General features: G+C 36.5%; 1 protein-coding gene across 1 annotated transcript in view; it reads left to right on the top strand.

Moving 5' to 3' along the window:
• CERKL (ceramide kinase like) overlaps positions 1 to 26596 on the top strand; it is a 58344-nt gene extending 31748 nt beyond the window's left edge. The window contains exons 3-13 of the mRNA XM_054208923.1: positions 1531 to 1662; positions 7584 to 7647; positions 11884 to 12026; positions 18229 to 18303; positions 19406 to 19583; positions 19860 to 19928; positions 20276 to 20304; positions 20389 to 20497; positions 23521 to 23617; positions 24840 to 25015; positions 25950 to 26596. Coding sequence (XP_054064898.1) covers positions 1531 to 1662; positions 7584 to 7647; positions 11884 to 12026; positions 18229 to 18303; positions 19406 to 19583; positions 19860 to 19928; positions 20276 to 20304; positions 20389 to 20497; positions 23521 to 23617; positions 24840 to 25015; positions 25950 to 26031 — 1154 coding nt within the window. The 3' untranslated portion in view covers positions 26032 to 26596. The remainder of the gene's footprint in view (positions 1 to 1530; positions 1663 to 7583; positions 7648 to 11883; positions 12027 to 18228; positions 18304 to 19405; positions 19584 to 19859; positions 19929 to 20275; positions 20305 to 20388; positions 20498 to 23520; positions 23618 to 24839; positions 25016 to 25949) is intronic.
• Positions 26597 to 27443: the final 847 nt, after the last annotated feature.

Raw genomic sequence — 27443 nt, 5'->3', positions numbered from 1 at the left:
TTGGGATTCATCAGGCGCTAAGGTTTCATCGGGATTAATTTGCCATGCAATGACACGGCACTGTGCGTAACATTTTGCCATAAATATAATTAGAAATCTTGTCTTTTATGTATGCTTTCAGGTTATAGTAGCAAACTGATCTCATAATTTCATTCAGTATCTATGAAGTCTTCTAAGATTTACTAACACAAACTGGATAAAATGCTAGTTTTCATTTCCATATTCTCTTATGTGTTTAAATAAGTGAAAAAAATAATCGGTGGGACTTTTATACTTGTTATCTTTTGATCTTAAGGAACGCTTTCCCCTTTGATGCTGAAATAATATTTAGCTAGAATTTCTCTGAGGAATTGCTCCTGTTCAGGTGTTGAGGTGAAGTGGGAAGAGCTTCAGAAGGTCCCAGCTGACATTCTGAAGGTACACGTGGCTGTAAAAATTGAAGTAACGCTCTAGATGGGGCAGCTTTCGCTCTTGGCTCCTTTTGGAGTTGTGGCTACTACTAATTTTGTTCTTGAATGTTGAAAGCAGTATACTTGCCAGATATTCTAGCTTTCACTTGGCTAAGACAGTGATAGTGTAACCTGATACTAAAAGAAAACTTAGAATTTATAAATTAATTGAGTACAAAATTGTTCAAATCATTTATCTTAAAAAACTACCAAAGAAACAGCAGTATCGCATACCACCAGTTGCTTTTTGTAGCAAACCAGCCTCGCTGAATCATGGCAATTGTAGGAATTCTAGAAAAGAGAACTTGAAAAGTAATGATGTTATTTGTTTTAGTATGAATTATTTACTATGCAACAAAATGCCATATTCCAAATAATAAAATTACTTCATGGGATGAATGTGCAAGACAAGATACTGCTTGCGTAGCAGTATTTCTCAGTGTTGTTTGCTCAGAACTTGTTACTTTGAAGACCTAAACGTAACTTTTTAAAAAATAAAATGAACAATAATTCTGAGATTTCTGAGTGATATTACCAGTTTTTCTATTTCTTTGTATTTCTTTGGACTTCTTTCAAGATGAGGGAATTTCCTTTGCAGTGTTTGATTTGAAATCTCGGAAAACAAAAGTATTGGATTGTAGTATCAGTCTTGTTGGGTGTTATTGTCATACGCCTGCTGGCAGTGTTTCATATTAAGTTCCAAAAAGGATATGTTTTGATGTTTAATTTTTTGTTGTTGTTGTTGCCCAATCTTATAACTTCTCCACATTCACCCTGCTCCTGTATCAGGGTTTAACTAGATTATGACATACACTTTTTTTTTTTCTGGTTCCTACAATGTTTTGGTTAGTGTATGATTAATTTCTACTGTTTATTAGCTGTACACAGAAAAGTAATCAGTAGTATAATTTTAAGATAAATAGCGCACATCCAAGAAATTGAGACATTTTTTAGGCTATAGTTTACTTACCTTTACTTTACCCTCTTAAAGTACTGTAATAATTCTAATATTAAAAATTCATTTAAGCTGTAAAAATAGCTGGGCTGTGTGTAATCTTAAATGTTTTGTGTTTTCCTTTAGGCTTTCAAAATAGACCAAAATCCTTAAAAGTGTTTGTTAATCCAAGTAGCCACAAAAGAGAAGCCGCTCATGTTTATTATGAACAAGTCGCACCTCTTTTTAGGCTTGCTGACATCAAAACTGATGTCACAGGTAAGTTGCTTCAAAAGCATAGTTTAATCCTTTGTGAAACAAGTACTTAAGTGCGCAAGATAACTTGAATTTACAGCTAATCTTTATTGGCTTTCCCTGCAAGTAGTGCATTTGAATGATAGTTAATGGAATATAATGTATTTTTATTTAGTAAAAAAAATGTTTTACTAATTCTGTTATTCGTTTAATATTTTTCCCCTCTAGTATCAATACTAGTAATATATTGTTTTTGTATTTTTTAAAGCAAGCATTCTATAAAAAGAAACCAGCATTTAATGTCTGAGAGTCCTGTATATGCTTACTAAGAGTTGTTCCCGCATTCTGACAAACACATGTCCTTATGTTTCTGAGCACATCTATTGGCCCGACATCATAAGAGGGGCTTATCCGAAGGACACATTATTTCTGGATTCTGACTCAGTTTCAGAGATGACCTGGAAGCCTAAGTGATTAAGTTCTGTGATGACAAGGGCAGTTCTCACGAGGCACAGGGGCACAACTTGGTGTCTGGAGAATGCGAAGGTACAACTTATTAAAGTTGTAGTGATGCTGCCTTCTGCTCAGCAATGGGTTCCTGATAGCCGCTTTGGATTTAAGGCCCCAGTTTGTACCAGAGTTCTGCTTTATGTCCTGAATTTGCCCTTTGACTGTTTCATTTGTTTGACTTTTTATAGGAAATCAAACAAGGAAAACAATGCATTTTCTTAAAGCAGTAATATATGAATGATCTGGTCATTACTTCTGCCCTCTTCTGTGAAGATACCAAAACTTATTGTGCACCAAATTTGGTCCTAAAACCCACCCAAGTTTACAGAGAAATTATATTAGTATTTCCTGTTCCAAATAATTTCTTATCCATAGTATTACAATTCCCTTTAATACACTGCTGATTCTTGATTTTGCATTTCATATCCATGGGAAGTATAAACTCTGGTGCAAGGTATTTTAACACCAAAAAGTATTTTTCCCTATGTCTGTTGTAATTGTCTTGCAAAATAATCAATTCCAGCTTAAACAAATTATTGGGCAGAGGGCTCATCCTACAGTTGTCACTTAAACTTCTTGTGAAATCATGAGTAGTTCAGGTTGTAGGCCAAAAATCATTCTGAGCAAATCTAATTTAGGCATGAGGATATAATAATGCAATAAGTGTTTGTATATGAGGTTTATCTTGCTAATTTTATTACCTGTATCTATGTATTTTTAAATTATTTAGCCCACGATTTAAAGTAAAATCAATCAAAGATTAAAGATGCATAGGAATAAGTGTGAAAATGTTTGTCTGTGTTAGAATTCTGCAGTGATAATTTCTGAACTTCCTTTAATTGATAAGGGAATACCAGCAGCTTTATGTAAGTTTTGATTCTCACAGACATATTTTTCACCTGCAAGGCATGGATGATAGTTTAAACAGCTTAATGATAATGCTGTTTTCTTAGAAATTGAATTTAGCCTTGTTTGGTCACAATTTTGTAAAAGAAGGATTTTTTTGTCATGCAAACCTTAGTTAGAGATGACTGACTATGTCATATTGTTAAATTACTTATTACTTTACTTTAAGCAACTATTTAAAGAAAATTACCTTTAAAAAATTTTATTCCGTGCTACTGGTTAGTGTTTCTTTTATCTTTACTGTGAACATAACCTTGTTTGTTAGACTCTGTTAAAGGCAGCATTATTATTAACATGTGTAAGATTACGGTTTTAGCTGTGTAATGTCACCTGGAATCCTAAAGCTGAACTAATAAGCAAATCTGTATCGTAGTTTTTTAGATTAATTAATAGAATTTAATATAAGCTATGAGTATAATTTGTAGTGGTTTTAAAAACACTTTTCCTAATTGAATAAAATTTTTTTTTAAATTATTTTTCTTTTAAAATTTGAAAAGAAACTTCTGGTTTTAGCCAGATAAATGTTTATCCTTAAAATAAAATTATTTTGGCAGTGTCCGAATACTATTGTGCTTATTAGCTGCCTAACACTCCTCCTACAGGCAAAATGAGAAAACTACATTAGAGTTTTAAATACTAGTAGAGAAATAAATAATTATAAATTATGTACTTAAAAAAAAAAAAAGGGGTGGTAGTGATGGGTGCTGATTGCAAGTACTGTCTACTGGTACCATCTTCTAATGAAGCTAAGTGCCTCAATGCAAGTAAATTGAACAGGTTTTTTTCCTCCCATAATTGCGTTGGATTTTGTGAAGTTGGAGTGGGAATCTGCTTTTTTGAAACATGGCCGATATACAGCATGTACACAGTGGTGTACAAAGGTGTATTAGGTAGTAAAAGTTGAAGGCTTTTGCACAATTTTAACCCTGAAGATAGTTTACTTTTAGTCTTTTCACATATACATATTTAAAGTTTAATTGTGCGTAAAAATCTTAAAGCAAATTGGAACCTCTGAAGTGACTTCCAGTGCATACGCAATACAACATTTGCAGGGTACTTAAAAAAACCCACCCAAAACCCAACAAACTTTGACAATGACATGCTGAAAGGCAGAGCTCTCCACATCCAATCTTGTATTTTGGTAGCTGGCTGTTTTTTCCTATGTGAGCAAGCTTGCCAGATCTTATTCTTATTCTTGTAACTTCTGCTGGAATAAATTTTTTAAATTTATTTAGAAGTTTGGGGTGGAGGTATTCTCACCTACTCAAGGATATACAGCCGTCAAATGGCATGTATGTAGATAAGTGACTTCTGAAATAGCGTTTACTTTCTCCAGTTATCTTTAAATTTGGTAGGGTTTTCTGTTTTTTTGCCAGATTACTTTGCACACTGCAAATGTATTAATTTTAGTAAAATTAACCACAGGTCTTAAGGAGCGGATTGTGTTTTGTTGAGTTTTGGGGTTATTTTTGTTACATGGAATAAACAAATCTTAAGTGTTTAGTGCAGAAGAAAGTGGGAATTATCAAATTTAAACTGAAACAGTATTTTAATGGCAGCTAAGGCTAAGCAATACTTAAAATTAGTCTTTATACAGTCTTTTAAGAGTTTGACAATCTTGAGTGCTGCAGCTGGGATATGGCAGTTAGGAAAAGAACGGTGACTCTTCTAAAAATCTGGTTGAACAAAAGCTTGCTCTGCAGTTGGGATACCAATAAGTACTGGCACACAGCGATAATTGGAGCTAGTATTTTTGAAATATATTAGTATCTTGCAAAATCTTACACATACTGAAGAAAAATAAATAACGGTAACCCTGACAGACTCCTAGTTTGTCTCACTTCTATTCCTAGTTTTGACTCTTCTGTTGATGCACAATTACAAGCTGGATGTTTAGGCAAAACCAAGAGCATTCCCCACACCCCAATTTTTAGGACAGAATCACAAAGGAAAAAAGAGTGATTGAGAATTGGACAAACGACATAGGTTTAAACTTACTATACAGTAAATAACATTAATATTTTTTTCCATCCATTAACACCAGTTAATCTCTTGTTATCATTAGCAGGTTTAATCCTATTGACATTAGTCTGTGACACGAGCGCCAGTGTTTGTGCGTGTCATATGGAAGCGTCCCGCTAATTATATGTTGCTTTTTCTATATGCGAGGGCTGAGAGCCTAGTTTCTTCTTGGCTACATGAGACAGGGTATTACAATGTTTTGGATATGTTTGACTTCAAATGAGGTACACTTTTCTAATTATGCATTAGAAATGGTTGCAAACAGCATTAAATAATACTTTTGTGATAATATTTTTGCCAAATACGTAATCTGAATCCTTCTCAAATGGTGGATGAGCTCTTTTGTCCTGTTACCAAAATTTATTGTGTGGGTTTTTTTGGTTTTGGGTTTGGTTTTGGGTTTTTTCCCCTGAATTGGAACAGAACCAAATATTCAAACATCTAGCTTTTTTCCCAGCTATCAGAATGACTTGTACGTGTCCCTCTGGAGGTTGTCAAGCCTGCAGAAAACTTTTTAGATGTGGTCTTTCTATGTCTGTGTTGGATTTTTTCAATCTTTTTTTACTTGATTGATTTTCTGTATGTTCCCATGAAGTCTTTCCTGGGAACTTTTTTCATTAACTTTTTGTTACAGTGTTTCCAAACAGATGCTGTGTACCTCTGTCATTCTCTCATCAAATTTTAAATTCATTGGAATTATCCCCAGTGTTAAGCCTTGCAGTAGTCCTTCTGTGTAAATTCCAAATTTAAGCCAAAGAGGATGGAGTCCCCATCAATCTGGCTAACGCTACTCAATTTTACTGCTTTTATTGATTTCTCTGTAGACATGAGTCCCCTTTATTTTCACGTCCTTATTCTTTAAGTGAATTAATCTTGTAATAGTAAGTGTAACTTACACACATTACATTAGGAAACCACTGAGCATGTTTTCTTTTACAAAATAAAATCGTATTTACTGTACCATTTTAATTAGACTGTACTCATAATGTTCTAAATGTCATCGTGTTCATTTAACAAGGCACGTAACCTGGTAACCAACTGTATGTTTTCATGGGAAGAGTTTCTTTCACAGTTAAGCAATGGTAAGATATTTGAACCTTTCTGCATTTTTTGCATGATGAACAGTTTTATTGGTCACTTTTTTCCACAATCTACAGATAAGGATAAAAAGATAGTTCCCATCAGTAAAAGCAAAACTGAGTACGATAGCTTAAATATTGTGCTTTGATCTTCCAGAAGAGATTCTGCATGAAAGTAAATTCTGTCAGTCATTCCTGAAAGCTGGTGATAGGTATTTCTGTAGCAAAATGATAATTCTCTGCCTTTGATGTAATCAAAATAACTGTAGTTTTTAATTAAGAATTTCCGAAATGCCAAGCACTAGACCTTTGCTAATAATGGGTGTGACACATTAGAAGTTATATGCTGATATGCGATTTGTTTAGTGTGAAGTGTAAAAATCTTATCGCTCTTATTTGGCTTTTTGTTTTTTAAACAAATTTATATACACATGCATTTGTGTGTGTGTATGTATATAGGGCGAGAAAGAGGTCTTTTCAGTTGTTGTAAGCATCGCTTGAATAGTCTGTAGAAATACTGTTATAACAGGTACAGATACGGAATGATTGTTTTAGACACCAAGACTAATAATTTTAACAGTGTTTAGAAACACTGGAGAAAAGCCTTGAACTATGCTAGCACCAGGGACAGACAAGCATGAAAGATTAATGTAATTTTGCATATAATGATGCACATTCTTACACAAAAAATCCATCTGCAAGTGTCATGTCAGTCAGCAAAAATCTTTGATGGGTGGCTGCAGCTGGGCTGTCTCTTCTGGCAAAGCTGGCCTAGAAAATGCTAAATGTAGTTATGATGCTTTGTGCCATCTGTAGTATGCCAGTTTATCCTGTCTTCGCTGGCATTTACAGTACTATGTAGGGTATCAGCAAACACAGAGACATCAATGTGGAGTGACAGATTCATTTCCTCCAGAGGCTATGAACTCTGGTGTATACTTGTGCCACCTTCCTCTGTGTGTTATATTCTGTTGTCACTGGTATTTGGCTTGATTTCATACTTCTGTGTTTAACTCCTCATATTTTTTGATTTAGCTATTTGCATATCCTAACACAAAGGCAATTAGATTTGATTGATACTGAAATAATTCAGTCTTAACTGAGGATATGCTCACATTTTCCTGAAGTTTACCAACTGTGTCAATGCTAAAACTTGCATTTTGATGCAACAAACATCTTCGCTAATTCTCTGAATTTAAATGCTCTAAATAGCCATGCGTCTGATGGCAGCTGAGTTTCCATGTGTCTTGCCTTCTTGCTAGAGTGTAGCTGTAAAACATACCTTCTCATACTTCTAATGCATTTAATGATTGTTTAAAAAATCTGAACTGAATTACTGAATGTTCCTTAGGCTAGAAGGGCAAAAAAATAAAAAAACCTCTTAAATTATCTAATCTGCTGATAATTAAATAATGTTATTTTCCACAGTAACTGAATATGAAGGACATGCTCTCGCAGTACTTAAAGAATGTGAACTCCAGGCATTTGATGGGTAAGTTGTTTAGTGACAACGAATGTTAGTAAACATCATCCCATTTGTTTTTATTTGTATTCCATCCAAAACTATGCTAGTAGGTATTGAATGAGTTAATCTGCTTCACATATGTATTAAGCCTGAGAAAATCAGTTCTCATTAGACGCTTTGCTTTTTATTACTTACTGACAATAGTTATGTATTTTAGATTCATAAATAATGATAAACATAAAGCTTTCTTAAATGTTCTTCATGAAAGCTTCAGTCTCTGTATTTGCAAGAATGGTACAAGTGCCTTGTATTTCACTCTATCCATTCAAATGGTTCTTAAGGAGAACATTTTGTCTAAAAGTAACTTGAATGTTTTTTCCATTAAAAAAAAATAAATAAATTAAAACTTACTTGAAGTCAAGAGTGAAAATGTTTGTTCAATAATTTTTAAAGACCTTGCTATGTGGATTAATCCTGCAATCTTTGGTATTCTTACTTTAATTATTCAATAGGAGTCAATAATAGATAAGAATATTTTTGCATACCGTGGAAGTCTTACCACGTTCTTACAACTCTTGTTGGAATAGGCAGTGAGCCATACAAGAAGGCTTAAATAGTGTTTTATAGTTTAATCAATTTTTATTAGTTCTAGGAACTCACAGAGTTAGGTGAGAAAGTGTATCTGAAAACGTATGTATGTATTCCAGATTCTGAGGATAATTTCTTTCCAATTAAGACATGCCTTTTGGGCTGCTAGCTGGGGAACCAGTTTGTCCTGGGAAGCAGATATGAAGACAGAGAAGAAAAAGCCTGGGTTGTATCTTCTTGCGCAAACCCCTTCCACTCTTGAGTCGTATTTGACTTCCTTCATCTTTGATCATTGGGCAGAGTCACTGGAGTAATTCCCTTGTAAGACTTCTCTCCAGTAGCCAGAACTAAGGGCAAATATGGCAGAAGAAACTGAAAGAAAATAACCCTTAAGTCGGTATGGTGCTAGGAATTCTGAGGTGAAAAGAACCCTGTCCTTTCTAAGTTAGCTGTTTAAGCGTTGGGTTTTTTTTTCATGTGGAAATTAAGTACCTCTTTTTTAAATCAGAGGTTATAAGCAAAAATGAAATTTCTGAAGTGTTTGAAGAATGAGTTTTATAACTTCTCAAATAGCCTGGCCTCCGTCTATGTACTCATTCAATAAAGCACAAAATAGAAAAACATCCTATTAAATAGCTAACTTGAGATGCTTTTTGATATAAGACCATAGGGAAGAGGAGTCGCAAGGGTAACTCTTTACACTGATGTACCTAGAGATATCCTAATTGCTCTTTTCAAGTAAAATCTGAGACTGATAGGATGAGGTCAGCATTCATAATATGCTAAAGGACTAATACTTTGAAAAAGAGAGCTACAGAACATCACTAGTCTCTCCTCTGTTATCTTTAGAGTTGTTCTTAAGAACAGGAAGAGAATATTTGAAATTGGGATTTCCTTTTTCAAATTGTTTAATGGCTTATGGTGTACTTTTTATTATGTTCCTGTGAAGTCCTTTGTGACTTCCTCATTGCTGTCTAGCCTAAGAATTTTTGCCATAGATACAAATATGTTATAGGCCCCCCAAACCACCCCAGTGTTTCCCAAATAAAATTTTCATTACAATTTTGGTTTATTGAAAATTAAACCAGGACATGTATGGGATCTGGTTTGACTTGAAAATTAACTCCACAACAATGAAACCGACCTACTGATGAAAAAATCACACTTTTAGCAATTCAGCAGCCACCTGCCGTAATGTCTTTTCACTGTTTCCATTAGGCCTTGAGGAGTTTTACCTGTTTGTTGAGCAGCATTGCTTGTGATTTGGCAGGCTTTGGGGTTTTTTTACTGTTTTGCCTTGGCTTCCTGTCCTTTTAGCCGTGGCAGGCACTGTATGTGGTGGTAAGAGGTAGGGTAGGTAGGTTTAGTGCTATTTGTACCCGGCAGAGTTCATGTCCCGTAGACCTCGTCTGCCTTGCCTGAGCCGCTGGAGGCGAGTGAGGCGTGGAGGGAAGGCCATGCCTGCACAAGTTAGGCTGCTGCTCTCACTCGGCTCGTGCTTTTCAAGTGTTACCTATTTCAGATTGAAGCTAATTCAGGTAAAAATGTATAAAGGGCAAGACACAACAGGTGGGGTTTTTTTTATTCGTTACAGTAGGTAAGCAGTGTGGCAACATACAATTTCTGATCTTGAATTTCTCTCTAAGAGAGTTATGGTTCCTTACGTGTTAAACAGCTTATGGAGTAAACTGAAGCTTACGTTTTGCAGCAGTACATTGGAAGCTTGTATCTCAGTACTTTCTGTAAGCAATACTGCTATGTCTTAATTCTTTGTCAAAGCTGTTTTTTTCTATATATAAATTCTTTTTTCTGATTTCTCCAGTTCCCACTCTGTTTTGCAAGTTCATAGGCATATGTCGTGTATCTCATACGCTCCACCTTTTTTGCTATACCGCCCCCCCGCCTTTGTTTTTTTGCTTTCTTACCAACCCTGGAAATGTAGGTACTTTGCCAACTTGGCAGTGTGCTTTTTTCCCCTGCCTTGGGGCCAAGCCTTGGTGACAAATAGAGAGAGTGCATTTGTGATGCTGCTGTCTCAGCTGCACTTTCTTGTTTGCACAGTGACAGAAATACATAACATACATATATGCATTTCTTCCCTAATCAGGAGCCTTAAGGTATTATGGGTGTTATTTAGAGTAGCCCGGGTTAGTCGGACTTTAGTCAATAGTTAAGAAAACTTGTGTCTGATGATTAGACTGATGGTTAGACAGATGTTTCTTCCTGTAAGAAGCCTTCTTCAAGATCTTAGCAAACAGATTTAACTTAAGACTTTCTGCTGCTTATGCGTAGCAAGTTCTCACTGATGAGCTTTGGAATCCCTGGTCCCTGATGGTATCTCTATTTCCAGCCAAAAAGGCTACTCTTGATGATTAGTGCTAAATTAATAAAACTTAAAGTCAGCAGTATTTTTATGTTGTTCCTTGGACTCTTCATCTATTTCCAATAACAACAAACCCAGCCCCTCAAAATGAGAAGAAAATATATCTGTGTTCAAAAGTTTTAATAGCCTGAAGACAATCCGTGTAAGTCTTTCCAGGTGTACAATTTATCAGACTGCAAAGATGAACTGTTTTTGCTGCTCTGGCAGAAACTTTTAAGCCTAGGAATAAACCAATCTAACCCAAAAGTAAGACAAAAGACAGGAGATGACTCCTAATTACGATTCCTAAGAATATAGAAACTAAGAAGTAGCTAGGAAATAATAATAGGAACTGAAGAAAAATTTAAATAATTTAAACATTTAATAACATAATGAGTATTTTCTTATAAAGAGCATACCAGTTTTATCTGGTTGAATTATTGGACGTAGTTTTACAACTGCATTCATAAAGATATATGAAAAAAAGATAATTTAAGTAAATGCCTCCTAAAGTAAATCTGGCATTTATATTGTAAATGCTTGCAGTGCACTATCACTATTTTTATGATTAAAATGTGTTTACCTTAAAAACATTTGACTTTCAAACATTATTAATTTGGAGAATCAGTTTAATAGTTACTTAAATACAAAATAAATTAAAAAAAAAAACACCAACAGGAAAAAATAAAAGACTTTTGCTGTAACAGAGCTTTTACAGACAAATGCATTCCTCTCTCTAACCACAGCAGGTGGGAGTTTAATTACATGCTCCAGAAGCAGTGATTAAGTACCTTCATGCAAAGGATTGCTGGCACTAGGGTTTTATACCTTGCTAAATCCCTCAACTGCTTGCGTAGTGTGTGGAATTAGCTGTTTTCAAGTATTTCTAATTTTATTGTAATATTTGGTGAGTTGCTATTATAAGGGCAATTCCAAAGCTTTGGAATGCTTGTGTGGGTCAGCATTGAAAGATTTAAAGTACTTTTCCACTGGGGCACTCGAGCACGTGCTTAACACACTCTTCCATCTGATCCGTTCACGTGCATAACGTGTGATAAGGTAAGAAATACTTTGTAAGTCGTTAAATGTATTTACTCCTACTCAGAAGAAAGCAGAAATAAGGTTGCTTGCATCTTGTTAGTTAACCTTGACTGATCTGACAGTGAAGCCCTAGCTTGTTCTTAAAGAAAGACTAGTTTTTAGCTATTTGGAATATCATTGTCTATATGGTGTGTGACAGCTGCCTTCCACTTGTTTGCTCAGCTATGGAAGAGTTTATTTTGAACTGTTTAGCATTTTTTGTTTTGTAATAGGGTAGTTTGTGTCGGTGGAGATGGATCTGTCAGCGAAGTTGCTCACGGTCTACTCCTTAGAGCCCAGATAGATGCTGGAAAAGACACAGACTATATACCAACGCCTGTCAGAGCACCGGTTCCTCTTGGAGTAATACCAGCAGGTGAGACTAAAAGGTACCGTTACATTTTGCGAGTCATCTGTTTTAATTCCCTCTGGCATGTTTTACAGTTTTGGCTACTAAAGGCAGTTCTTGGTGATAAAGCTTCAGATACTTAAGGGAGATATTGAATAAATGCCCTAAATTAGTGATTTAGATTGATTACGAATGACGAGATTTTAAATCATTATGATAATTTATAGTAATGGCACAGATGAGCTCTTTGCCTAAAGGAAGACGCTCAGGAAGAAGAAAACTAAAATAATTTTTAGCTGATCCATGCAAAGATTAAGTTTTGCCCTCATTTGCTGCCAGAAATGAAACCAAATGAAAACTTTGTTTTCTAGATTTTCCTTAATATAAGCCATGCTGTTTCGCTTCTCTCTCCAGTTTTCTTGGCAGGATTCTCAGTTGGATTCATGCTTAGTGTCTATTTTTAAATGGTGTCCCAGGAATACATTTTGTGGATTATATTAAAAAAAAATAGTACTATCCACACTATTCTTGCTTTCTTCTTTACTTCCACAAACCTGAAAATGTACGAATCTCTCTTGAAAAGTCCTTTTGCTCCTTTATTAACCTGTACTTGCATCTTGTGGGGATTTTTTTGGTGTGCATATTTTGGGTTGGGGAGTCCCTTGTCCCAGTTTTTGTATTTGCCTTTCTCAGAGTATAACTTGGGCCAGGCAGGGAGGCTTAGCTAGAACTAAGTACAGGCAGGGTTGATTCTGGACTTTCATATGAATCACTCCTCTTTAAAAGAGGAGGGGTATTTTTGCATGGTGTGGATGTTGATGTGACTATTTGATGTAATTTCTCAGATGTTTTTAACTAGAAAGGAAAAAATTCCTGCAGCCAGGTTAACAGCAAGTCATCTTTTTCCGTTTTCTACAAAAAGAGGAGCAAGTTGCTTCTGAACTGAGCGAGCAGGTTTGCACTTCTGAAAGCAGCATTAAGACAGGGACTAGTTGCTTGTAAAAATGCAAGATTTTACATTTTTTAATTAATGAATTTTAGTACAGCAGTTGGACCATCGCTTATCAGTTCAGTTGCTGTGAGTATCTTGATGGTGTTGAGATGGAATTTCTCCAGCGCTTGACTCTATGCTGCTTGGGCATGCTTAGGTCACTGTGCCTCATCATTAGTGCTTCCTCTCTTCAGTTTAATACAAATAAGTCATGATCAAAAAGGATTTGTAAACCCAAAAGAATGCTGTATGGCGTGTTACACAGAATGCCATATACTCTTAAAAGAGGGTGAGAACAATTTATGGAATGATAGCGTGGAAAACTCCTTAATGGGTTCTTTAAAATAATCTATAGATTATTTTATTTCCATATTATTGATATTCCAAAAAGTAGTCAGTTAGGAAACATATAATTATGATGCTTGTGTACATGAAGAAGATGGAACTCAATGGTCCATTAATTCTGCTCCCCCCCGCCCCAAAATCCATTGTAGCAAATTATTAGGATTCTCCAGCCAAATAAAAATTGAAACTGTATGATGGGATAGCGTTATTTGAGTGGCTTAAAATCTGTTTTTAGCCTTTATTATAAGTAATTAAGACAGCATTTTTGAAGTTCCAGCCAACTTGATGGGAAGGAACTGCTCTTGAAACAGGTTACCTCCTGAAGAGAAAGGTCCAGAGGGAAGTGTATTTATACTAAAATACTCTACTGAGCTGCCTTATTCTGGTCCAAATCAAATGGATGAGATGTGGGGAAGCCTGCAGTTGTACTGCTGGCCATTAGCAAGAGTGTTTGTTGCTATGGGAACTACTGCTAAGAAACTGTACTGAGGGGGAATGGGAGAAAGGGGAGGGGGAACTGGAAGGACGTTAAAAAAGCTATCCAGTTGTTACGGAACAAGAGACAATCTATATCTGGTGACTGGGAACCTTTTGGTCCTAAATGGTTCGTTTAAATAAATTCATGATTTCCAATTAATTCAGAAAATAAAATATTACTGAGGGACTGTTAATTTCCGTGATATTTCAGGCAAAGGACCAAAATGTTGGTGCAGTTTTCATCAGAATTTTAGCTATGCTTGACTAGGAAGTCATTACATCACATTTATCTGTTTGGATGGGGGAGACATTAACAGCCTTATGAATATTCATGTTGTCTGGTTAATTAAGTTAATTGTACTGCAGAAGTGCTTGCACTTCCAAGGACAATTTTTTTCTCTACAATTTCTGTTTGGTACCTTTATCAGTCATGCTTTACATGACCTGCAGGTGCTTTGTCCGTACTGTGGTACTTTTGCACTTTTCCTGGGAAGGAGGTCGTAGGAAGTTGTTTGTAATGTCAGGAAAATGGGTTAGTATTTTGAAGAGATTTCTTTTTTTTTTAATAATAAAATCTTCTTTGTTTCTGTTTAAAAAAAAAAAAAAAAAAGATGTTGGTGGCAGAGATGCTGGAGTTGTATGGATGAAACCTTTTTACAGTAAATTGAGTAGTTGGAGTGAGATCTAAAAATGTGTTGGTAATCTGTGTGGGGTGCAAGCCCGTCCACGAGCATCAAAGTAGGTTATTAGTCTCTGAAGTAATATGACAGTGTTCAGGGGAACCATCTTGTTACTGGTAAATAATATTCCGAGCTTACATAGGGGGCAGAAAAAGGTTTAGATGACTTCAGAAGATGAATAATAGCATTAAAACCACTATTATTGAATCACCTTTTAAATCAGCAAAGCTTATATTCTAATTTTTTTTGTATGATAACTTTAATTATTTTGGTTCTGTTCATAAGCTTGGGTTTTGTTTTCTTTTTGGTGTGGCATCCTGCTTGTATAGGACCTGGGTAACGAGACATATTATTCAGTCATTACTGGAACACAAGTACTGTTAGGTGTGTATTAAGAGTTTTATAGAGAAGGTGATGGTACTTGCCACTGCAAAACTGTACGTGTTCTACCTCTTCAACTTGTGGGAGGGTGGATACATTACTGACGATTTTGAACACGGGCAGAATTTATTTTATTTTCCCAGGAGTCATGAAAGGGTGGGGTTTTGCCTTGTTTACTTCTGCAAATGTTAATGAGCTCCACAGATTTAAGAGAAGGATGCAATTACTTGTGCCTATCCTGTTTAGTAAGTATGAGATTTAATTCTCATTAAAGTCACTATGAAGATTGGTATTGACTTCTGCTGTGGTCGTTTGTTATCTTGCTGCCATCTGTATTGATAAATTACTCTTACTTAAATGAGGAATCCCAGTTTTAAGACATACCAAGCCTGATCTTCAGAAGTATATTCTGCCTTACGCTCTTTCATTAGCTTGATCTTCAGGGACAAAGAAAAATATTTTTTCAGAATAACCATTTGCAGGAAATAAACACGATTTGCATGACTTGTAATGATCTGCTCTGTGTGTGCGTGATTTCCTTTGTTTTGGAGAGGTTCCCGTAAAAGTTTATGAGTAGGAAAAATTTGATTGAAGGAAATACTGGAGTATTTTTGAGCTGCTACTTTAGCTAGCTTCACTGGCTAAGCAGAATTAGTTGAATCTAGAGGTTAAATGTCATAAGTCATTCAAACATGAAAGGTGTTGGGCATATACTCATATTATTCTGTGAAGAATTGCTTTTTAGGTCAAAACTAATTTTTTGTCCCTGACTTTTCCTTATAGAACTGCATTTTATGTCACCGAGTTGAAAAACTCACTATTTTGCCCCATCCCTGGGGGTGTTGAAGACCAGGCTGGATGGGGCTTTGAGCAGCCTGGTCTAGTGGGAGGTGTCCCTGCCCAGGGCAGGGGGTTGGAACTAAATGACCTTTAAAGTCCCTTCCAATCCAAACCATTCTATGATTCTATGATTTTGCATAGTAAATGGTGTCTGGAGCTACGTTTTTGCCTTTTCTTTTTTATGCATATTGGACAGAAAGGCAAGTTCAAATTACTTTTAGTTGAGTTGTTGGGTGTAAGTTTTTGGATATAAGTGATTGAAACTGTAATATTCTTAGTAAATTGGACTTCCTGTTAATGTATCTACAGAGTCTTTCTTTTGAGAGAAAAAAAAGACGACTTGCATTTAGGCTTTGAAGTTATCAGTTTATTCTTCTTTCAAAGTACTTCATAATCCCAATTTGGTGGGTTTATTTAAACATTACTTTTCTTTAGGAAAAGGAGAAAGAAATTAATAGTACAGCCACCTATAAAATTCTGAGAAATACCTGAATGAAATTACTCTTGTAATTGTTCACAGAATAAAACTGTACGTAACCTGATTTCTTCCATGTACCACTGGAGATGTAAACTTCAAAGAATGTTTTGTATCTGTTATCTTAACAGATGTACTTCGCTTGTTTCCATCACATAGCAGGAACCCTGACAGCCATACTCAGAGCTCGTCTCTCCCACGTTATCAAGGCTTTCCATGAGGTTCTGAGTATTCCGAATTACTTTCAGAGACTAAGGTGCTCTAAGGATGTAACAGGTGCTCTGTGAGATACTGAGATACAATTCCCAGTTACTTTACAAATTCTTATACAGAGAAATTACTGAAAAATAAAATGAAGCATATACTTCTGAATAAGAATGACAAGATGCCTTTAGGGCTTTGTAACTATGTGCATCAGTCTTGCCAAATTTCGTATTTTTTTCTACCACTAAGATGACATCAAAGATTGCAGAGTTTTGGGACGAATATAATTTTTCAGTCTGGCACATGATGCTTTTAAAGTGCTTATTTAAATATTGAGTGCCTCTTGTTTGAAATGTGACGTCTTTCCCTTTCTTCTCTTCTCTCCCTCGCTTTTGAAAGACAAGTTTAAATACTTGCATAAAACAGAAGGTAAATTTAGCATCCGGAATTGTCTGTTGCTGCTGTAGCACATTAAATAATTCAAGCAACAAGAAAATGATTTGAAAATCTAACTGAACTCATTCCTTTATGGAATGTTGGGTTCTAAATTGTTCTTTTGTAACTTCTGTTATTTTAATGAATCTGTTATCGAATTATTCATCCCTTAATCAGTGATACGAAGCAGCTCAATATTCTGCCTGCTTGGTGGAGGCCCTGGTTCTTATTTTTGTGGAAACAAATCCCGGGGCTCTGATGCTTGGCTAAGAAATGCTAGAGATGCGACCAATGAGAAAAATCAACTTGAAATGCTGTTAAAACTATACCCATTTAGGAAAGACGCAACCATTCCTTGTTCAGGATTTTTAAAATAAATTGCTGTTTAGAAGTCAGCTGATACACAGACACACAATATCCTATAAATTAATGCAGAAGGGAGAAATTTACATGTATATCCATGTTTCTGACACAGGTAAAGTGACTTGACATATCAGTCACTGCCAAAGATGGGTCTCCAGAGCCATGCTGCTTTCTTTTACAAACTGGTAGCTAGTTTTTCACTCTCTCTTCCAACTCCATGCTCACATTGCTAGTTCTTGACTTTTTAATTCTATTTACCAGCTGATTTACTACTCATTTCCTTGTTTTGAAATAAATAAATCTCTTCTCTCCAATGCCTTGTAGTGCAACTGGTCTGCCAGTGTCCAGGCAGTGACAGAGACAAGTCAGATGGGTCCGTTTTCATGCACTGAATACAAGCCGACAATTTGTCAGACACGTGTCAAATTCTATGTTCTCTCCGTGTTTCAGTTATTAATGTGTTCTCATAGGTAAAGCTGATGCGCAGTAGTTAATTTTATTCCCTATTGCTTCTAAGAACCTAAAATGTAGCCTGCAAGAGGCACAGCAGCTATCTTGGACTAGATCTAGTAGAATTCTGTCTGGGACATGTACAGTTTTGCACTGCCTGGGTATTATTTTATTTTTCCAACTTAAAAATATTCCCCAAATATATCTTATTAGATAATCCGCCTTCTAGTACAGTTGTCATTACAGCATTCTAGGTAAAGAGGAAGTGATTTTTAGGGAGATGGTTTAAAAAAAGGCAATTTTTGTTAAGCTTACCCCCCTCCCCGTTGTTTTTTTATGGCATTTTGTGAAGGAATTTGTGGAGAGGATTTTATAGACCTTTGGAAGTCTTAATGGTTTTAATTTGTACTGTTCAGCATTTCTGGTGTTACCAAGACAAAGTAATTTGTGGGGAGGCTTTCTTTTTTTTAATTTTTTTTTTGAAAATGTGATAAATGTCTCAGTTTCTTTATTCAAAAATGTTGTATTTTTTTTTTCTTGCTGTTCTGTATCTCTCATTTCTACAACCGTTTGTGTTCACTTTTACAGGTACTACTAACATTTTGGCCCACACTCTCTACGGTATTAAGCATGCAGTGACTGCAACGTTGCACATTGTAATGGGTAAATATTTTTTACATACTCTATCAGATTTTAAATAATGAAGCAGCATTTAGAATTTTGCCATAACCAGTGGTTTAAGAAAGGCTTACCATTATGCTATATCACTGCAAACTATATTGTAAGACTTTTAAACCCAAATGATTCTATCCTGATTTATAGTGTACTGGAAAGGGTGTGATTCTTTGAGTATAGTTTAGTAGCGAAGGTTGTGGGCCTCGTCTTTTGGTAACTAAAATCTGCCATGGAATAATGTCTCATTTTGGCATTCAAGCCCTATTACTGGTGTTCTTTTAATGCAACAAGTAACCTTTTCCAGACTGGATTGTGGGAATAGTGTTACTTTGTGTGTGTTATTATGCAACGATTGGTTGCATAATCACATGATTATTTTGATGTAATGTACCTGCTGAAGACAATGGGAAAATATACAGTACTTCCAGCTCGGGAAGTGGTTAGGATTGGACTTTTCAGGGAAGTATTGTCATATTTCTGGGAAAGTATCATTCAGCTTTTTAGCTCTGTGTGCATTTCTTTAAAATACTAACAGTTTCCATAAGAAAGCTTTATTAGTAGAAAAAACTGTATCACTCGCCATTTGGTTTGCACAATAAATAGGTTTTTGAACGTGAAAATGTAATTTTGCTAAAAGGAGAAACTACGTCGCTACTGCAAACCTTATTTTCAGGTCTTAGGAAATAGCAAATACTTAGTTGAGCAAGGTTAATATTCCTCTCAAAGCAATTTTTCTTTAGGATACTAGGAACGCTTTACTTTATGGTATTAGGATACTAATTGTTGAAAATTTGAATAGAATTAAGAGTCAGACCTTTTGCAGCTTGATGAAGTAACTGAATTTCCGCCATGGCCTTTTTAACATTTTGAAGCATCTGAACGTTGTTCTCTGAAATGACTTGTTTTATAGAGGCTTAATTATATCTAGATTGGTTCTGGTTTCCGTTAGTAAAACTTGACTTCCTAAAGAGAGAAGAGTCTAGAGTTTTTTCCCCGCAGCTAAATTAGATGCAAAAGAAATGGTAAGATGTATTCCGTTTGAAATACAGACGTTACTTGTAATTTCTGATCTTTATCTTTGAAAATTTAGGACACATTCAACCAGTGGACGTCTGTACTTTCAGTACTCCAAGCAAGCTTTTGCGGTTTGGGTTCTCAGCTATGTTTGGTTTTGGTGCAAGGACTCTGGCTTTGGCTGAAAAACACCGTTGGATGCCCTCCAGTCAGCGGAAGGATTTTGCTTTTATCAAAACACTGGCCGATCTCAAGTATGCCGTGAGCTGTTGTATTTTTCTAGTATTTCTCATTTTCTTGAGGAAAATACAATAATTAATGTGGTAAAAATATAGACAGTAGTTTAGCTATCTTGACTTCTTAATTGCAGACAGATTTAACTCGGATGTGGTGTATATCCCTCTTACATGTTAAAGAGGAAATAAATTCTGTACAGTCAGCATCTCCTTAAAATAATCTTAACTTGGATAAAATCTGTCTAGCACATATAATGTTGTTTTACATGATAGTAAATATCAATACTTTTCTAGGCCAGAGGAATGTGAATTATCGTTTCTACCTCTACAAATTCCACAGGAAGACTCTCGTGAGAATGACAGGTAAATAAAACTGAGCCAAACAATTCTAAAGCTACAAAAATATGTGTCACTGAAGATAAAAATTTTACGAATTCTTAATTTTGTTCAAATTTGACCATTGGGTAAAACAATCTTTAAAAAAAAAAAAGATTTGTTTTGACAACTCCAAATTCTTACACTTTCTAAAACGTTCCCTGTAGACTATAGAGGATTTGTTACGGAGCAGCCTTCCACTCAGTAGTACTGGTTTGTTCAGTTCCATTAATCCTTTCTTCCATTGACATCTTCCTTTTTTTCTACAGTAGATGTTGTTTAAATGTGCTAAAATGACTCTAAATTATTTTACCTACGTGTTTCCAACCTTTTAGAAAGAAGAAAGAGAAGATTAAAAAAAAGGGTGAGTTTTTGCTTTTCTGGTTATTTAAAAGCGAACTGTGGCTGTTTGAACTGGAGTAATATAGAATTACTCTGTTATATTTAGGTAGCAAGGATCAATGGCACAAAATTCAGGGTCACTTCCTGAATGTGAGCATTATGGCAATCCCTTGTCTGTGTTCAATGGCACCGAGAGGCTTGGCACCTAATACGAGGTCAGTAGGGGTTTAGAGTATTAGTCATGTCTATAAATTCTGACATCTTACCTTAAGACCTTGGCTTTTCCAAGAATACGAGCCTGTGTTTAGGTAGTCTAGACCCTCTGGAATGGGGGAGGGAGCGTGGACTGCAGCAGACTCAATAATCCCAGGAATTGTAATCAGTTTTTGGATCAGGCAAATAAGGTCAAGCAGTCTAACTAGAATAATGAGTGGATAATTGCTGTGATTAAATTAGTTGGCAAGTCTGACTTAAGTAGTAGTCATCGAGCAGTCATCTGTCATGGGATTTGGCTATATGCAGAAACTTCATTCTTGGATTTTATTTTATTTTTTCAAATATAAAGGTGCCCCTCATCTTTTGCTTTACAGCCAGCAAAAACGAAGCACGACTCTTTCTCCTGTTATAAAGAACTGATATTCACACTTGTCTTCTGACTTTTTTTTCCCCCTGCTCTTTTTTCCCCCCTGAACTTAGAAAATGCAGGGTTTATACATGTATGGTTTTGGGAAACAAGTGAGTATGTAATCTGGCTGTTGGTGTTGACTCATAGTGCTTTTAGCTCATTGTGGAGAGCATGCTTTGTGGTGAGCAAAACAGTTATCAGGTGATAAATATTTGTACTTGATGTACCCCATTGATGATTAAGCAGAATAGCAAGTACAAACTTTGTAGTTGTACATGAAATACGACACGCTCCGTCAAAAAAGAATGCAGAAACTCACATGTGTATATGTGTGTGTATCTATTTAAAAAAAAAAAAAACCACCAGCAGTCAGGAAAGTTTATGCAATGGCTCTGTTTTGTTTCATTTGATTATCATTAGGTGAAAACAGATGTGCCTTAGAATTGATCAGGTATTTTTCTTCAAAAATACTGTCTCATCTGGTAGAATCTGACTTCTTGGAAACAATGTAGAAACAAATGTTTTTGATGAAATTCTAATTGAGTAGTTTTCTTTGCTGCAGGGGTATCGCTAAGCCTCATATACCTCAAGATAGTGCCCTGATCCTATCCCCACTTAGGAATTTACTCTGTTCAGCATTTAGTGTGTTATATACCAGTCAGTAGAAAAATTCTGACAAGAACTGAAGAAATCACTCTTTTTTAGCTTTGCTTTCTCTTTCCATCTGTTCTAGCACCTGTTTCTCAGTGACAGAGAATTTTATGACAAGTCCATGCAATTATTTCAGGTTTGAATGAGCCTGTTTCTCCCACAGTGTAGTTGCTCGGTGGATCCCCCTAGCCTTTCATATAAGGACATCCTTTCCTCCCCCCCCCGCCTTAAAAAAATAATCGTAGGAGTGAAGTCAGCTAATAGGGTAGGAAGAGCAGACTCTTAGACAAGTGCTTCATTTCTCATAGCGAATAGCATCTTGACTGTAAGGCTTTTCAGTACGGGAAACATAAACGTTGCACTAATTGTTAGAGACCCGAGACCCATCATGGAAGGTTCAGCTCAACTTGGCTAGGTTTCTTTGCTCTGTCCTGTTTTCCTCAAGAGGTTTTTGCCATGTGAAGACATTTGAAGTGGAATGAAAGCTTTGACTGCTGCCTGTAACTCTAGTTATACTAGCCTAAGTCTGCAGACACATGCCGAGATATGTTTAACTCGCTAGGTGAGCCATGCGGGACATTTGTTTCTGGGAGCATGGTGTTGTGCTTCGCTGCAGACTGGACTTTCAAGAGGATTAATGAGAATTCTTTAGTCATCTCTGAAGATAAAAGGCTGTAGTGCCAAACGCATTGCCCGGCAGCCTGCTGTCCCCCTTTATTGCAGCAAATATGACAAGGAGGCAACTTTTTCGATTTCACCATTGCTGTTTTCTAAATCAGCAAAGTAACGCTATGCTGGGTGACTTGTTGCACGGTTACGTAAAATTACCTTCTTAGATTGTGCTGTGTCGTAGTCTGAGAACATTCCTGATGCAGTCGTTCAGTAGCCAGAGAACTATGAGTGTGGAGAGATGTGTGGTGGTAGGCTGGAAATATATATATTTTTAAACATTCTCAATGTATTTTCTAAGGGTACATGCTGAATAAATAAATATAAATATGTGTATGCATATATATTCAGAAGATATGAAGTACATAATCTCTATATAGACTCCAATTTCAGCAGTGATTGTCGTGTCCATCCGCTCCTCTTGGTGAACATCGATTTGTCTCTACAGCTTAAACAGGACTTAGGCATGAGTGCGCTGAGATTTATGTTGTTCGCTGCTGTGACAAGGGACAGTTGCATTAAGGAATGTGTGAATTGATACTAGCTCGTTGTCTAACCCAAATATTGATGCTAAAATATCAATGGCGACTGGATACCCATTGCGTATCTGCGCTGTAGGGTCTCTTCTTGATTAATCTCCAGTATATGACTATTTTATCTTGTGCAAAATTTCCCTTAGCTTTTAACTTTTATGTGCGTGGTGAAACGCGTAAGTAGAACTGTACCGAGAGCGGCGTAGAGAGTTTGAATAGTGGCATAGTTGAAGATGGGGATCTTTGTTAGGGCAGCGTGAGTGTTAATGGAGGAGGCGAGTGAACCCACCTGCACTGGGCTGTGTGGTGGGGACGTGCTCGCCTGCATCATGCCAACGGTGTCTTGGTAAAGCTCCGCCTCACAGCGTCTATGGTAATCGTACCTTGCTGGAGAGAAAAGCAAAAAGACAAATTGGTGATGCCCAGTGTTTAAAAACCATCACTTAAATAGAAAACCAGGATTTTAGAAATTATATGTATTGCGTTCAATAATTTGGATTGGTTCAATAATTAAGGATATTGGTAAGGGAGTACGATTTTATTGTTACAGTGTATATTATATTGATGCTAAATAGCCTCAATTGCATAGTTTATATTGCTCTACGGGGGGGTTTGGCAAAAAAATGTAAAAAAACCATTGAGACTATTCTATTAATTTACTCTTGATAGCTTTTTAAAAAAAATCTAGACTATTGAATAGCCTGTTAAACTTCCAAATTAATGAATTTTCTTTTGGGAACTAAATTGGTCTGCTTTTCAGGTTAAATAATGGAAGCATGGCTCTTATTCTTGTACAAAATACTTCTCGAACAGAGTTTATAAAACATCTGAAAAGATATGCCAGCGTAAAAAATCAGGTACTGTTAATTTCTTTCTGGTGATTATGAAAAGATAGGCTGCAAGAGTTAATGTTTGCCTCCTCATAAGGAGACTTAGCTTCCTGTCAGAATACATTAGCCCCCTTTTTATCTGATTTTTTTTTTTTTTTTTTAAATCACTAGACTAATACCGATTAGCCTATTTCAGCCCATCTGTTGTGGTTTAAATTGTATTTGTGTTGTACCATAGTTTTATGGGTGTAAAGCCCTCTCACCACAATAAAGGAAATGCACGCTGTGTTTAGATTTTGTGTAGTAGTGAGATGCAGAACACAGGCTGAGGGGGCATCATGCACTTCTGTCAGAAATAGGTAAAGTCCGTAACTTCATCAGATCATGGCACGCTACACTGGTAGCAGTGGATTATGACCGTTGATTTTTAGCAGGTGTGCATTCCATCTAATTACGAATGCTTGCAGAACAGCATGTCAAAATTGTGGTCATTATTCTGTCTTTGAAGAGAAAAATGAAGCATCCAAAGGCAGCGCCCTTATTGCTGTCCTAAATACCCAACGCGCAGCCTGAGCACCCGGCTGCTCATTCAAATGTTTCAGGATTATGGGAAATCACTTTTACAAGGAGGTTTAGGTTTGAATTCATCAACGGTCGGGGAGATTGGGGGAGAGGTCACAATTTTTGCCACGATTCCATGTGACAGCACTAACAGCTGCACTTAGGAAATTGTTTATGCTTTCCAGTTACGCTTTTGGAGGAAGGCTTTGCTTCTCTCTCTGCATTTGTAGTTAGACAAGGAGATGTGGACCCTCCTTTAAACGTAAAAGGGCCATCTACTAGAATTCTAACTAGCCTTGTTTAGGGCAGGATTACTGGTAATAATGAACAGAGCACAGGAAAAAAATCTGCTTGGACTTTCACATATCCTGAAAGCATGTGCCATTTTTGGCATGTGCAAAATATACCACCCCACCTGGAGATCCAGCAAGTCCAATATGGGAATGCAAATGGAGCGCTACCATTTTTTCTGAGGCGCTATTTAGGATAAAAATAGCATGTTAATCTATAAATGCTAGACGGAATGTATAATGCCTCATGTGGCCAAAGCTTGGGTTAAGTGTTCCCATTTACTTAAGTAAAAAAAAAAATAAAAGGCAAGCTTTTTAATTTCAAGTAATACAGTTTGTTGCTAAGCTACCCCCAATATCTTTCATCTTCATTTAATATATATCTGTGTTTGGTTTAGTTCAATTTTCCCTTTGTTGAGACCTACACGGTTCAAGAAGTAAAAGTACAACCAAGGCCTAAAAATGGGCTTGATGCCAAAGAAAATACGCATTTGAATCCTGCTTCTGCAGAAGGAAATTACCCTTGGAATATAGATGGAGACTTAATGAAAGAAGCATCAGAAGTTCACATTCGGTAAGGCTAAGCGTTGTGTTTATGGACTGTATACCTGTAACAGATTAGTGCCACAGTCTTAAATGTATTACACCTGTATATAACAGAGATGACACCAAAACGGGGTGTTGTAAGTGCTATGAGAATAGTTCTGTTGTGCACTGCACAGTCTGGCCCTTTGGCCATTGCTTGGGCCTCTGCCCTGTTGCTTTCTGCCCATCTTGGGAAAGGTCCGTTAGGACCCACGTGGCCTTTCCTTTCTGGGGCTTCATCAGCCTCCAGCTCTACTTCCTCTCTGCTTTCTGCCGGTTACTTTACCCTCCTGTTTCTTAGAGCAGAACAGATGTATATAAAGGTCCGTGACTCCTGGGAGGAGCTCCTTTTGGGTTAAGGATTCCTGCTTGGACAGCAGTGTGTGTAAGGTTAATAAAAACATGTAGCTGTTCAATTGTGGGAAACTGCTGCTTGAGAATAGTCTCCGTGTGTGGGAGCTAAGAAAGAGACTGGGACGGCACAGGGCAATCGGAGGATGATCAGTGGAATTAAATGGGCGGTGGCTCGTGCTGCTGCAATGCACACAGGATTAGCCGAAGGCACAGAGCTCAGAGTAATGCCCTGGTATGTAAAATAAAAGGCAGATCATATTATAGAATATATAATATATAGTTCTAAAGAGTATAGAATCATAGAATGGTTCGGGTTGGAAGGGACCTCAGAGATCATCTAATCCCACCCCCCCGCCCTGGGCAGGGACACCTCCCACTAGACCAGGCTGCTCAAAGCCTCATCCAACCTGGCCTTGAATGATGACCTTAGATGAATTGTCAAAATGTAATTCACCTGTTTTTATTCCATGTAGTAGTTCGTACGTATTTGTTCTTCCCCCCAACCCCCAGAGGTGGTGCGCCAATTGCAAGAGTTAATGAAGATAAAGTTTGACTTCCTCATTTCACAGGGTCCATCCTCAACTTATTAATCTCTACGGAGTGGACACTGATGACCTGGAGAGTTCCCAAGCAACGTGCAATTGCATATAGAAGGGACACGCTGCAAGTTCAGTGTTAAAGAATCCTTTTCTCACCTCTCTGCACAGCCTTCCAAGGTCCCAGGCTTTCACTCACTGAATTCATTTTGTAGGAGAAGCTTAACTGGGATGTTCGTAATATTTCTGCATTTAAATTTTTATCAAGTAGTTATATATATTTTTATCAGGTTGTATTTAATTGTAAAGAAACAGGCTTAACAAGAAAAAATGAAAACTGATTATATTGGTTTCTTATAAATTTGGGCTTTGACAAGTGTCCATCAGAATAGAAGAAAATATTTTTTTTTCTTTAAAATTATTCTAGCTTTTGCAATAAATATAGTATAAGATACTTTTAAGTCTGCTGCTGCTATCCGTGTTGTCAGGTAGCTCAGTTCAAATAGAGCCGGTGAGTGCAGGTATGGTACCACCTCATGCTGAAGAATGGTGGCAAAATAGAATTTATTTATTTTTTTAATCAAGTACTTCCATTTCTAGTTATCATTTTTAATTTTGCCTTAATGTATTTGCTTTCAAATAATTTCTAGTCAAACAGCAATAGAATATGCTGATGTCTTATACGGCTTTTCTTCGTTGAAATGTACTTTAAAGACTACTCTTTGTACAAAATAAATATTTTAAAATATTTTGTCTATCCTAGAACTGAAATGATACTCAGCATAGTTTTTGTTATTGCTGAGAATAGTTATGATAAATAACTTAAAGAGTTTACCTAAATTTTTATAACTTCCTTATAGGGCATAAATGTAATTTTTATGAATATCTGGGTTTTTTGTAACTTATTTAATACAATTATTTGAGATGGCAGCAAATTAAGACTCTATTCTTCCTGGGAACTGGCTTTCTCTGAGATGATGAAAAGTAGCAGATCAACAAGTTCACCCGTCTGCAAGACCATGGGGATAATGAACGTTTTCCTGGTGACTTGTCTATGAATCGTTCAGAAGGCGGCTGACAAATAATGGAATGAAATTGTCTCAGGGTGAGAATGAGTTGCTTTAAGTTCTTTCTTCAGTAAGCAGTCACGTTTAATGTAAAATTCAGCCCTTTAAGATCTTCTAAATCAAGGGCCCAAGGCTTTACATAGGATCTATAGCTACTGTACTTTAATTACTATTTGTGAAGAATTCTTCCCTGTGATAAATACACAAAACCAAGTAGTACTGCACCTAAAGCACTGCAGATTTATTATTTGTCTTCTAAGAAAGAACACGCTGTTACTTGTTGGAAATCTCATGCAATTTCTGCGGACAAACCCAGCCAGTAGTAAAGGCCAAATTCATAATTATTATAGGCATCTTACAGCTAGTTCTGCTCTTTGCAGTGGAGTTGGCAGCTGCAGAGCAGGATCAGAGTCAGGGCATCCTTTGGGCTGGCGGGGGCCGCAGCAGGGCTCTGCCCCGA

This window comes from Rissa tridactyla, chromosome 7 (assembly GCF_028500815.1).
Source record: "Rissa tridactyla isolate bRisTri1 chromosome 7, bRisTri1.patW.cur.20221130, whole genome shotgun sequence".
NCBI classification, from domain to species: domain Eukaryota; kingdom Metazoa; phylum Chordata; class Aves; order Charadriiformes; family Laridae; genus Rissa; species Rissa tridactyla.
Note: the sequence above shows the minus strand (reverse complement) of the source record. Positions and strands in the feature narration are given on the sequence as shown.